Raw genomic sequence first — 13,138 nt, forward strand, 5'->3', positions numbered from 1 at the left:
ATTTAAGTAACATTGAAATCGTTAAACTTTTCTCAAATCCATGTCCATGGGAATTCCAACAGACTGTTGGAAGATGTGATAACAAAAGACCAATGCGGAACTCTAGTATCTTTTTTTTATTTTAACATCAGAGTACCTGTGCGTGGAATCAGAGTGGTGTTTAAAAACGTAATTTTTTGGATGACTGATCACTAAATATGAAACAAACTCTCTCTCTCTCTCTCTCTCTCTCTCTCTCTCTCTCTGTAATGGTTGAATTCATAACTACAGGCTCTTACATTCTTTTCTCATTCAGAACTACCCCTTACTTTTTAACCAAACAATAGCTAGGTTCTGTGTAACGAACGGTGAAGATTCTATTTTTTTATATTGGTGAGTGATCTGAATTTTCACAGTGAATAATCCTGGCATTTCTGTACTTCAAAAATGGAATGTCTGATATAACAAGAATGTTTCCTTTTACTATAACGCACGGTTTTCTTTTTCCTTTTTGCCTTGTTTTGAAGATCGATCCTATAACTTTGGTGTTGCGAATGATAATGATCTGTTTAACGCTTTATGAACGATGAACGCACGGTGAACAATTTCTGTACACAAACTGTAAACGGAGAGTTCACTGTGAACGCATGGAGAGAGCACTGTGAACACATATAGAGAACACGGTGAACGAACAGTTAAGGTTTATTCCTCCTAGGCATCGGATCGCACATCTGGTGCGTTAAGAGGTTCACGTTTGCCCAACCTTTAATTTTGTATTACCTCTAGGAGTTCTAACATTTATCACTGTTCCATATCTTCACATTTTCATTCAGGATCTTCGTTTGCCATAACTCTCAAGTTGTATATTATATCACAAGCATTATTGTATACAGAATTCCGAGGTGAATTAATATTTAAATGAACTTCTTAGTTGAAGTTTTATAATTTCATGTTATTCAAACCTTCGTCTGTGAAATTTTGAAATAACTACATTTAATTTTAGGTGGATGGAATCAAGGTATGTAAAAGCTGTACTAGGTTTTGGTTTATTTTTTGTTTTAATATTTATACTACTTGTACAAGTCAAAACGATTATGACAATTTCTGATGACTGAATCTTTATATGATTTCAATTACCATTATCATTTTAGATATGATATATCAATTCATGTTGGTCGGAGCAGGCGGACTTCTGTTTGGAATATTTTGTTTGATTGGTATAACTATATGTAAATATAGAAGAAACCTATTATCCAAAAGTGGAAGGTGCAGTATGCTATTTGACTTAATTCTATGATTCTATCTATAGTTATTTATTACACAAATACTTAAGTTATTCCGTAACAGGGTTACTTGGTTATGATGTTCAAATGAGAGCTTTGTGTATATAATTGTGTTACTTGCTGCTCGTCATTAGTGTTTTAATTCGGTATAATTTTTGTGTAACCAGGTTTGTGGTACAGACAGATCAAGAACCCTGCAACTGTCAATCCATTTTGTACGCCGTGCCCAGTGATATTGGGAATCATGTGGTATGAATCGAAACCCAAAGTACTACTTGTAGCAGAAGACATTTTGAAATTAACCTCTTATGTTCAATGCCAGATTTTCTCTAGACCAATTGGCAGGGAGGATATGAAATAAATCTAAAAAAAATTATCAAGCTTCTATGTAATGGAAAGAAGTTGAAATATCATTACCCATATGCATTGTAATATATCATAGTTATTAAAGCGAGTTCATTTCCTTCTATGCTCTATTTTGTAATGCTTATGGGAGTTATGAGATTGATCACTGTTCGTTATCCTCACCTTTCATGTGTATTCTATATTCAATTTTCAGGGACCTTCATCACTTGTTCACAAAGATGCACAAATAGTAGCAAATTACTCTTACAATCACCTACACGAACCTGTGGAACAGAAAAAAGACAATGCGTATTCTGAGCTGGACTCTTGTGATGACGTGTACAACCACCTCCATGAAAAGGATGCACCATTGTGTGAAGGCGTGTATGGCGTCACAGAAAATGTCTTTAATGATATGAAACACAGTTCTGATGATAACTCTGAATCTGTTGGTCTCTATGATTTTGCTGAAATTATAAATGCTAACATGTGTTAAAGATACAGCAGGTGCACGCGTAAAACGTTTTATATTCTTTTAATTGTTGATATTCAAATCACAAAAATTATGTACCATTGTATTAGAACGTGTTGCTTTAATCAGGAAGACAATTTGATTTTGGCAGTTCTTCAACTGTTGGAATATGAATATATATATATATATATATATATATATATATATATATATATATATATATATATGTTTTACGATTTCTCGAATATCAAAGGCGAATTTTGAAGCAGACAAGATTACCACACTTAGTTTTCAGGGACGAAGGTTGATGCATGTAAACGTACCACCACATATCATTAGCAGTTGATATCGATAAATGCCATGATCTTTTATCAAAACCCTTACAATGCAATTATATCATTTGAACAAGAGTTCTAACTACAAAGGTTCGCCTGCTTTAGTGGGTGCAAGTTCTAAGTATAAATATACAATAGTTTTTTACTCCAAGATCAGCACATGAATATTATAAACGTGTATCATAGTGATTATCTGATGTGTTTATACTGTGGTCTAGTAGGTATCCTGTCATAAATCCGCTAATCCTAAATTTGAATAACGCACCGTACACTGTTAAGTTTGATATTGTTTATTGCTTGTATATACCTGTTTCAGGTGTAACCATGTTTTATGGAAGATGAATTGTTCACGGGTTATAATGTTTCATGCTGAATTAAACAATTGCTTCTTTTTCTCATTAATACCCGACTGTATTAAAGTTCTGCCCAATGACGTGTATTTCACATAACCTCGATACTAATTAGTATGGTGTCACATATTTGGACTCTTTGCAAAAATATGTCTGTCTAAAGTTTTCATGTGATCGTCATATCTTATGAAAACTGATTTTTAGGATTGCACATTGTTAAACCGTTCTTGGCACAATGATTTGACAGCGGATAACTCTGTTTAACCGATCAGGATATGGAGATCACGGCGGGTGTGACCGGTCGACAGGGGATGCTAACTCCTCTTAGGCACCTGATCCCATCTCTGGTGTATCCAGGGGTCCGTGTTTACCTAACTATCTATTTTGTATTGCTTATAGCAGTTATGAGATCACTGTTCGTTATCTTCACCTTTCTTGTACTTCTCAAGAACTAAAGTAATGCTGACTAAAATATGCTGGGGTTTCTCATTGATTTTCTTTGTAGTCTTTTATGATCAGGTCTTCGAACATTCTGTTGGAACCCCTATGGACACACATTGTGCTCCTTTAAGGAGGTAGGATCTATTTAAAACCTTCTGGATGGGAATGAAAAATATCTTGCTGTGGACTTTATCGCGATATTTTCGATATGTCAACTACGTTATATCTATTAACAATGATAATTGCAATCATATGTTCATACAATATGTCCCAGAGAACTCGAAGTCCTTCACGTCCTATTTGTACTTAGATTGAACATGCCTGTAAATATCGACGATCAACTAAGAGTTTAACTTTATGACAAACAGGATGACTTCAGCTTCTTTATTATTAAGTTCCTATATCTATATATGTAAAACTTACACGGTACCAATTTTGATGCACCGGATACGCATTGCGACAAATAATGTCTCTTCAGTGATGCTCAAGGCGAAATTTGGAAATTCGAATTGACAAAAATATTGTAAGAGATGAAAGGGAAACTAGAGTGCCAATAAACTGGAGCCAGATTCATCCAAGAATCAGAGCTATGCAAGAGGGAGATATAATCCTTAATTTTGAAATGAATTTCAAACTTTTATCCCAGCAATTAAGTATACATCCGTATTTTCAAGCCAGTAACGAAATACTTAGCTACTGGACTGTAGACACCCTCGGGGACTAACAGTCCACCAGCACAGGCCTCGACCCAGGTGTTTTCATTTTCATTTCACTATTTTTTGTTTTCCCATGTTTTTATCTTACACTTGCATATTTGGATTGTAGGTTTAAACAGGATTTAATTTTCATACTTCCTTGCTCGTGATACTTGCATATGTATTTACAATTTCAAAACTGGTTAAAATGAAAGACGAAGATAAAGCCCATTTTGAAGAAAACATAACTCAATCGTTTATATTATGTTGAAAGCTTGACTAAGAACACATACATATAGGATCATTAAATGTTGATTGCTTGATTATTGATCATGTAGACCACATATCTCATTTTATTTGGAATACATGCTACTCTTGCAAATGGACAACTGATAAAGATGATGATCGAGCAATGCTATCATTGCTTCGCTTGACCTCCGTTGTTGTATACTATAAAATGAAAGAAATTATAAATCCACGACCTAGTAGAGTATTACACGGATCACTAATGGTACGACGAGGGCGTACTTCTTTCTGTTGCAACAGAGATACAAGAATACACCGTAGTATTCGCCCTCCGTTTTGATACCCTGTTGAATTGTCTTTTTATTAATAAGTTATAATAAAGGTGATGTCGTAGACATGTAGATTCAGAAATTTTCTGAGACAAAAGCTTTAACGAGACTACACTTTCATAAAACTGACTGGTTTTTATTTGATTTGCTATTTCCTGTTCTCATCGTACTAATGACTGTAATATATCAAAGCTTGAAACATTTTTAAAATTACATATGTTTTGAGGAAATCGACCGATTGCATTCGGTTATCAAGTACGCTGTTTGGACTCAACGTTGGTCGTCTAAGTTCTTATTGACTTGTTATGTTCTGAAATCAATTTCCCATCAAAAGACAGCAATAATTTCTCACAGTTTGTGACAAGGAATGTGCTTTAGTCAAAGTAAGGGGCTCAAATGCTCAACGTCCAGGTATAAAGTTACAGAAATAAATATTTTCTTTAGTATCTATAGGAAAAAAATACCACTGCGGCAAATAAATACAAATCTAGGTATATATCACAGGTTATTTTGTCCTTGCTTATACACTGTAACGTAAACACGTATTACGGAAATATATATTTACATAATTACTGACCTCAGTGAAAAGTGAAAATAATGAATATTGATCAATTTCATAAAGAATGCAAAATTAAGAGTAGGAAAAACACGGAACCCTGGGACCAAAAAACAAATGCGCGAGTTTTGAAACTGAGATTAAACGTCTAATCAAGCACATGGAAATCTAGTAATTGGTGATTTAAAGTAGATGTTTAGACTACTTTTATGATGAAATGAGCGGTGAACTCTGATTATGTTTCATGCAGGTTTGATCAATGAATATTTCAGGTAAGGACATACGTATATAGATATACACATGAAAGGCAAACACAATGAACTGTGATCAATCTCATAAAATTAAAACTCCACACAATAAGGAGGTGAACAATAACGGGCCCCTGGGAATAGCAGAGGTGGAATCAGGTGTATGGCGTTGTTTGTTTTGATTAGAACATATTTCATAGGCGTCGGAAACAAATTGAAATTTGGAGGGAGGCTAACCTAACAAAATGTTTTTACGTCGAGAACACACACAAGCTACTTCCTGATGACTATTGAATTCATACACAAATTGCAATTGAAACTACAGTACTTGAGTGACCTACAGGAACTGGCTATTGGTTCATGACAATGTCACAACAGTCCTTTCATTAGAATTTTCCAAAAACGGATAATCTATGTTCATTCTCATCTGCCACACCCCGTACATCCAAATGTTCCGTCTATTCTTGATATACACATCATATTCGTACAAAACTTTACTCTGTTTCATTGAGAGTTTTACACACGTTATTTGAAGAAAATATGGCTAATCTATACTGGGATTTTCAACACCTGAATATAGACTGAACTCTGTGATTATTGATGTTGCCCATCACAGGCTCTTTAAAACCAGCACATACAATGGGTTTGATTCCTTCCAAATCATGTCGCCAGTTCCTTAAGCTCAAATTTACAAACAAAGGGATAGATGCCGTTAACATAAACAACATTCGTCGTCATAAAAAAGTTCAGTCGTGTATTCCAACTTATTTCAAGTTCAAGTCTACACCCTGTATTTCCTACAGCTATACCTCTACTATTGCATCCAAACGATTTAATTATAAACAAACTTTGCAGTGCCTAGATTCGTAATCCACCAACATGTTCTTCCTCTTCTTTCAACTATAGTTCAGCTGGATATGTCATTGCTGGTGATGTTGATATAGTTGAAAATGCGGACCTCAAATCACTTATTCTAAAAGGTCCTAAATACAGAGAACCTCGGTCTTTTAATTGGCGACAGAACTTCATCTCTATGATGAATTATGTCGAAGATTATGCCAGACGATGGGCTAAATATGTAAAAGAAGAACTTTTCCTCGCGATAAATTAAAGACTAGTCTTTTTGATATCATAGACATTTGCTTCTTCAACAAAAAATGGAAAAAGGAAATATTAATATCTAGTGATCAGTCATTCAAAGTCTTACTTTGTTAAACACCACTCTGATTCCACGCTCAAGTACTCTGAAGTTGAAATTAACATATGCTAGAGTTCCTCATTGACAATATATTCGTGGTGTTTGGTGATCAGGTCTTCCAACAGTGTGTTGGAATTCCCATGGGCACGAATTGTGCTCCTTTGTTAGCTGACGTGTTTCTATATTCATATGAAGCAGAATTTATTCAAAAACTTCTACGTGAGAAGAAAAAATATCTCGCTGTGGCCTTCAATTCGACATTTATATATATCGATGACGTAGAATGAAAGAAAATCTTCGTCTCTACTAAGATACTCGAGAGTTTTCACCGTTCTGAAATCCATTTTTCTGACCTTCTGCAGCAGACAACGTTTTTGTCTGAAGGGCTTTGCTAAGAATATCGCTATGACGGAGCAACTGTTCACCCAACTGACTACCAAAGGGTAAGTCAAATGTGTTCATGTAATCCCTCTTATTCTGCATCTTATGTCTAAAACATGACACCCAATAACACTTTGTTGTTCAGTTTCACATTCTGAACAGCATCAGCTCGAATTGTTCACCTTGTTGGACACAAAGCTCTTCTTCCAGGTGATGAAATCTCTAAAATCTCAGGTTACTTCAAATTTCTAAAAATTGCTTCTGTTCTTGGCGACACTTTCATCAATTTTGTCATTTCACTCGTTACTTCAAGGGCATCTTGTATAATTGTAGATGATTTAACAGCATTAGAGCATGCCAAGTTAAGCGTATGATCATAACGTTGCAAATAAAGAGCTCTGCTGTTTTTCTCTAAAATTTGCTTCGCACCTCCACATTTTGACCCTGCCATTGATGTAGCCATATTAAAACACCGACATCGTAATTCATTAAACGGAATATTAAACTTAGTGAAGGTATCAGTGATTGCAGAAACGATTGTATCAGCTTTAGAGTCGTCGACTTCATAAAAACAAAAACAAAATTCGTGTGGTATAGACTGGTCATCGATGTAACGGAGGCAAATAACGAGTTTTCTCAATTAGAAATGTCAGTAGTCTCATCAGCTGTCTCATCAGCCATTATTGTTAAAAAATTCACATTCTCTTTCATAACATTTCTAAGAACTAGATTGGTCATTACTTTAAGTGCGTCATTTTGAACTTGTACTGAACCATATGTGTCAGTTTTTCTCTGAATCCATGCCTGCAAAACAGGATCACTCTCTGTCTGCAGTTTAACCAACTCGTGGAAATTAGAAGAAATCTGTTTTACCCTTATTGGAATAGTTTGTTTTGCTATATATCTTAAACTCACAAGTATTTTCAAGAAACAATATCATTTTTTTCCGTTCATTATTGAAAGATTCACCAACATCTTTCAATGCTTTGAGAATTGTTAACGATCTCTTAACTGTTTCTCTATGGCATCTGCTGTTGACATACTTTTCGAAGTGAGTTTTGGCTTTCTTCCAATTACGGAATCCCGTCGACAAAAATGCTTTCTCCTTATAATGGTGATGTATTATTGATTATAAAGAAAATTATCCAACAGTATGTGTTAAAAAATGATGTAGAATTCTATATTTTCTCGTAATGTACACAATGTAATAATAATTTTATTGATGTTTATTCAAGTGTTAACGATCATTAACGCTAGGATTTATGTTATCAAATACTTTTATATGGATTCATGAAGGGGAAACTGAAGTTCAATATTTTTGTTGCAACATATGGTTCTTTATATCGCCCAGGTATAAATGTTACGTACTTACATAATTCGCTCAGAGTGCAAAGAACATAATTTAAAAGGTATGTGACGTAAACAAAAGTTATTTATGGTTTGTATATATAATATATTAAAATATTTTAGTATGTACTTTGGTTGCATTTCTATTTAATGGATTTGTGAAATATAATTACAGGATCATGATTTGAAATCCTTTGATGAGTTGTAAGATCCATGACATGCCATTTATCTAGAACATTATCAATACGTACTAAATGTTAAAAGCAGACATTTTCCATTCTATTTGGGTTTTTTTAATAGAGACAGGTTTGACGTTACAGGGGTTTCAACAGTTAAGTTTAAAGTCAGCATCTCACAAATATTACAGTTGTTATAACAATCTAGTTTGCCAATACAGCATATCATTAAATGACGTGTTTCATACCAATCGTTGGGCCATTATTGGCCCACTAATTCCTACTACGGATAAGTTCGTTTACCACACCAAAATATAAGGCTCACAGTGGGTGGGACAAGTCGACAGGGAATGTTTACTCTCTTAGGCACCTGCACAAAAATCAATAATTCTTTTAACGTTTTGTAATATGCGTAACTTGTTTCAGATGCAGATAACATTGATAATTGTTGCGTGTGTCGTCAGTGGAATAATCGCTTTTGGTGAAAGTTGTTCAAATGGAGATTTCAAAAAGTATTCTGGTATGTATATGTCATTTCGGGTTTTGTGTTCAAACCAGTCTAATATAGTCAAAACTTAAACGTTACCAATTTTGATGCACCAGATGTGCAGACCAATAATGCATCTTCAGTGATGCTCAACCAAACTGTTTGAAATCTGAAATAACAATAAATTTTAAGAGCGATTTTAGGGGAATACAGAGTGCCAAAGACTGGAGTCAAATTTGTCTAAGGATAAGAGGTATGCATGAGGGGAGTGATCCTTAATATTGAAATGAATTTCTAAATTTCATCACAGCAATTAAATATACATCCGTATTTTCAAGCTAGTAACGAAGTACCTTGGTATTGGGCTGTAGAAACACTCGTGGACTAACGGTCGCGAAATATACTTTACATAAAAAAAAAATAAGAAAAAAATGAAAGAAAGAAAAAAGAGTAAATTGAATTCTTAAAAGGCTGAATTTGATTTAAGGTAAAATAGATTGAAATTATTTCAACAAATAGAAAGATGATGTTCTTAGTTAACTATTATTGTTGATACTGGTATATGGACGGAATTTTGAAAAAAGGTACGATTGTGTACATAAAAAGGTCCAAAGAGTTGTCTGTTTCAAATGTTTTTAATGCGTCTTGAATTAGGCTTGATCTGTGATTTAAGTAAGTTAAATATATGCTATATCAACTTAAATTAAAGTCATTGCGTATTTGGTAGCATAATTACGTTACATTTTTTGTTAAAATTCATCCAAATTATTGCTTAAGAAATGGTATATCCATCCGTCGATAAAAATGAAAATAATATATATTGTGTTGGCATTTTTGGCAATTTTATGAAAACTTCACGCTCCTATCATCGAACAGAACTGTTTGATGAAAGTAAACTTAGTTTGGATTTCTGTATATCTTCCTAATTTGAATGCCATATTTTGGGACTCCCACTGAGATCATCAATTTTCTGGACTAGATGACTAGAAACTGTAAAAAGACGTAAGAGTCCTAATTATCTGGCATGAACTGTATTCGTTATGTACAATGCCATTCATGATTGCGCAGATTGGAAAATCGAAAGTACAATGTTAAAATCAATCTAGAAACTACATGTATACCCATTTCTTTACCTACAGATTACAGATGTGTAATACAACAATGCAAGGGTGGACAATTTGTTAATTCTGGGTGCATAGAAATACGGGAACGTTGTTTAGAGGAAAAAGATGAACTCAGCGACATGAGAAAACAGGCTTGTAATTGTTGTAGGCAATATCCCCTTCAGGTACCAAAAAGAATTTCTATTCTAATCTAAAACTTGATCCTTGTTTTTGGCACTAATACTTATCCATTTTCTCTATCAGTTTTTCCTATTGCAATCCCCCAGACAAAATGAACTACCAACTAACAAGTTGACAAAACATACAGAAAACCAAAAGTCATTTAAAAGTTTACTGATGATCTTTACATTTGTAATTCTTGCCAGGGATGATGAAATAGTTATACACTTGTATCGAATATCATATATATTGGAAACATAATCCTTAACAACGTACGCGATTATTGTTTTATCTGTCAACACAGAGGTACCTCTATTCATATTGCATTGCTTTATTTGTAATCTAAATCAATTGTTACCTTTGGTTTTGATACAAAGTGGAAACAATAAATCAAAAGAAATGTTTCGAACAAATCTTGTATATATATATATATATATATATATATATATATATATATATAAACTAAATATTCACAAGTACTTGCTGAGGCGACAGTGGTTTGAAAATTTGTCCTTTCAACAATACGATACCACTGCTACGTGTATATCCAGGGTCTGTGTCTGTCTTATTAGTTTTGAGATTACTCACTGTTTGTTGATTTCAATTGTTCGTGTTAGAGATGATTTCAATATTTGCCATACGTATTCATTAATGCAACTGAAATGACGATTAAGAATAATCGCATTAAAAATGCATGATTCTTTTTATACTGTGCCACTTCTTTAAGATTCATTATAAAGCCTTTTATGCAATTTAAACATTCAGATTTAGGTGGTATGTTAATTGTCTCTTTTCATATTATTTCCTATTTGATCAAACTGCGTTAAGATGTCTCTGATCACTTCTTGGTCAAATTCTGTTTGAACACATATCTATGAAATTGTTATAAATTAAACATGCTTTAATCTATGTTTTATAAATTCATTTTCGTTACAGCTGCAGTCTGGTGTTGGTGATGGAAGATAAACCGTGCACTCATATCATATCAAGTACATTATAATATCTGAATGGGTTGTGTTTCACTGTTATATTTTGAATTGAATAAACACATGCAGAGTTATACATATTCCAAATATGAATGACTAATGTGTATATACACACGGCGGGTAAGTCCGGTCAACAGGTGCTTCTTACTCTTCCTAGACACCTGATCATATCTGTGACGTTTCTAGGAACCTGTGCTCCCGTATTTGCAATTTTCTATTGATATAGTACATGGATACATGTAATTATGCGATGAAAAAAACATTCAATCTTGTACTCCAAATTAAAGTATACATCATATGTTTCCTACACATTGTATCTCACCCTTTAAATGAAAACAAATTGCACAGTGCGTAGATATAGACCATTTTATGATAATCCAGTTTTTGGTATAGTTTCAACTATACTTCAAATGACATGCAGTTACTGGTGATATCGATATAACTGAATATTAGTATCTGGAATCATTTATTGTACAAGACCCTCAATTTAGATGGATCAGATTTGTATCATTTGGCCACACGATGAAGCAATCGGAAGACGAAAAGTTTCAAACCTTGTCAGAATGGATAAAATGTGTAAAAGGGATAATGAGATCTCATAATAGCCACTGCGTACGATTTATCCTTCTGGTTTTAGTAGACTAGAACTGACGAAATAATTACAAAGGTCAAATTTGGAATATATATATTGGTTCCAGGTGAAAACTCTGGTGACAGCACTTCCTTTGTACGGTTAATTGTTACAACTATATTTTAAACGAACGTGGCTTAATTCAAGCATTTTTAATAATCCAATTTATACTCCAACTCACAGAGATGAAAATTGTCATGTTTCAGTTTTAAAAACATTTGATATTTTAGTGTTTGTAACGAATGAATATCAGTTAACGGTAAACTAATGACTAAATTTTATTGAAAAACGTATTTCAGGTTCTTCTTTGTCAAATATGCATGTATGGAAGATGAAGATAACGACCAGTGGTCAATCTCATAACTCCTACAAGCAATACAAAATAGATAGTTGGGCAAACACGGACCCCTGGACACACCAGAGGTGGGATCAGGTGCCTAGGAGGAATAAGCATCCCCTGTTGACCGGTCACACTCGCCGTGAGCCCTATATCCTGATCAGGTAAACGGAGTTATCCGCAGTCAAAATCAGTGTGCCAAGAACGGCTTAACAATCAGTATGAAACACGTCGGACCGCATTTGACCCAATGCGAGGTTGTATTGACGAACTAGATCGTTATAACGACCATAGAATTTGGGAAATGCTGACTTCAATCGAGACTGTTGAAATCCCTGTACCATCAACTTGTTTGTCAGTAGCTTACCTCGATTTAAAATCTTATATATATATATATATATATATATATATATATATATATCCAAATTGTGTTTTTAAAAAAAATCACAGTGTCCGGTATAAAATATTAAAAGAAATAGAATAAACAGTACACAAAGTTAAAAATTTAAAAATTTAACGCAAGCGCTTTCATTTTATAATCCTCAGGCGTTACATTTTAAACATGCTGTTGTTTACGGTATATTCAGATATGACGTGCTCCACCAACAATTTAATTTATGTTATAACATGTGCTGGCTGTGGAAAACATTATATCGGTGAAGCTGGAACTACTCTGCGAACACGTATACGAGTTCATAAACAACACATTTCAGCACCCGAATAACGAAAAATTAAAGTTAGTGAACATATAGATGTGTGTGGCCACGGACAATTCAGTGTATTTCCGTTTTATAAACTGTATACAGAAAATACTATTTCCCGACGAGAAAAAGAAAGACACTTTATTAAGACTTTAAAACCGGCTCTCAATAGCTTACTGTAAAATATGTTTACTGTTATTATCTATGACGTCATAATATGCTTAACGTAAAATCCTTTTCCCTTCATTCGTTTATGACGTCGTTATGTACGTGAAATGTTAGGACGCCTTTATGACGTCAAACCATTTCAAAACTATTTTAAAATGTAACGC

General features: G+C 33.9%; 1 protein-coding gene across 2 annotated transcripts in view; it reads left to right on the plus strand.

The window, feature by feature from the left end:
• The window catches only part of LOC125672683 (prion-like-(Q/N-rich) domain-bearing protein 25), a 28,028-nt gene extending 25,820 nt beyond the window's left edge, over positions 1 to 2,208 (plus strand). For both annotated transcript variants that reach the window (XM_056143310.1, XM_056143311.1), the window contains 4 exons: positions 983 to 997; positions 1,131 to 1,245; positions 1,430 to 1,511; positions 1,822 to 2,208. In XM_056143310.1, the coding sequence (XP_055999285.1) occupies positions 983 to 997; positions 1,131 to 1,245; positions 1,430 to 1,511; positions 1,822 to 2,103 (494 nt within the window). In that variant the 3' untranslated portion in view covers positions 2,104 to 2,208. The remainder of the gene's footprint in view (positions 1 to 982; positions 998 to 1,130; positions 1,246 to 1,429; positions 1,512 to 1,821) is intronic.
• The last annotated feature ends 10,930 nt before the right edge of the window (positions 2,209 to 13,138 follow it).

Source organism: Ostrea edulis, chromosome 7, assembly GCF_947568905.1.
Source record: "Ostrea edulis chromosome 7, xbOstEdul1.1, whole genome shotgun sequence".
Lineage (NCBI taxonomy): Eukaryota > Metazoa > Mollusca > Bivalvia > Ostreida > Ostreidae > Ostrea > Ostrea edulis.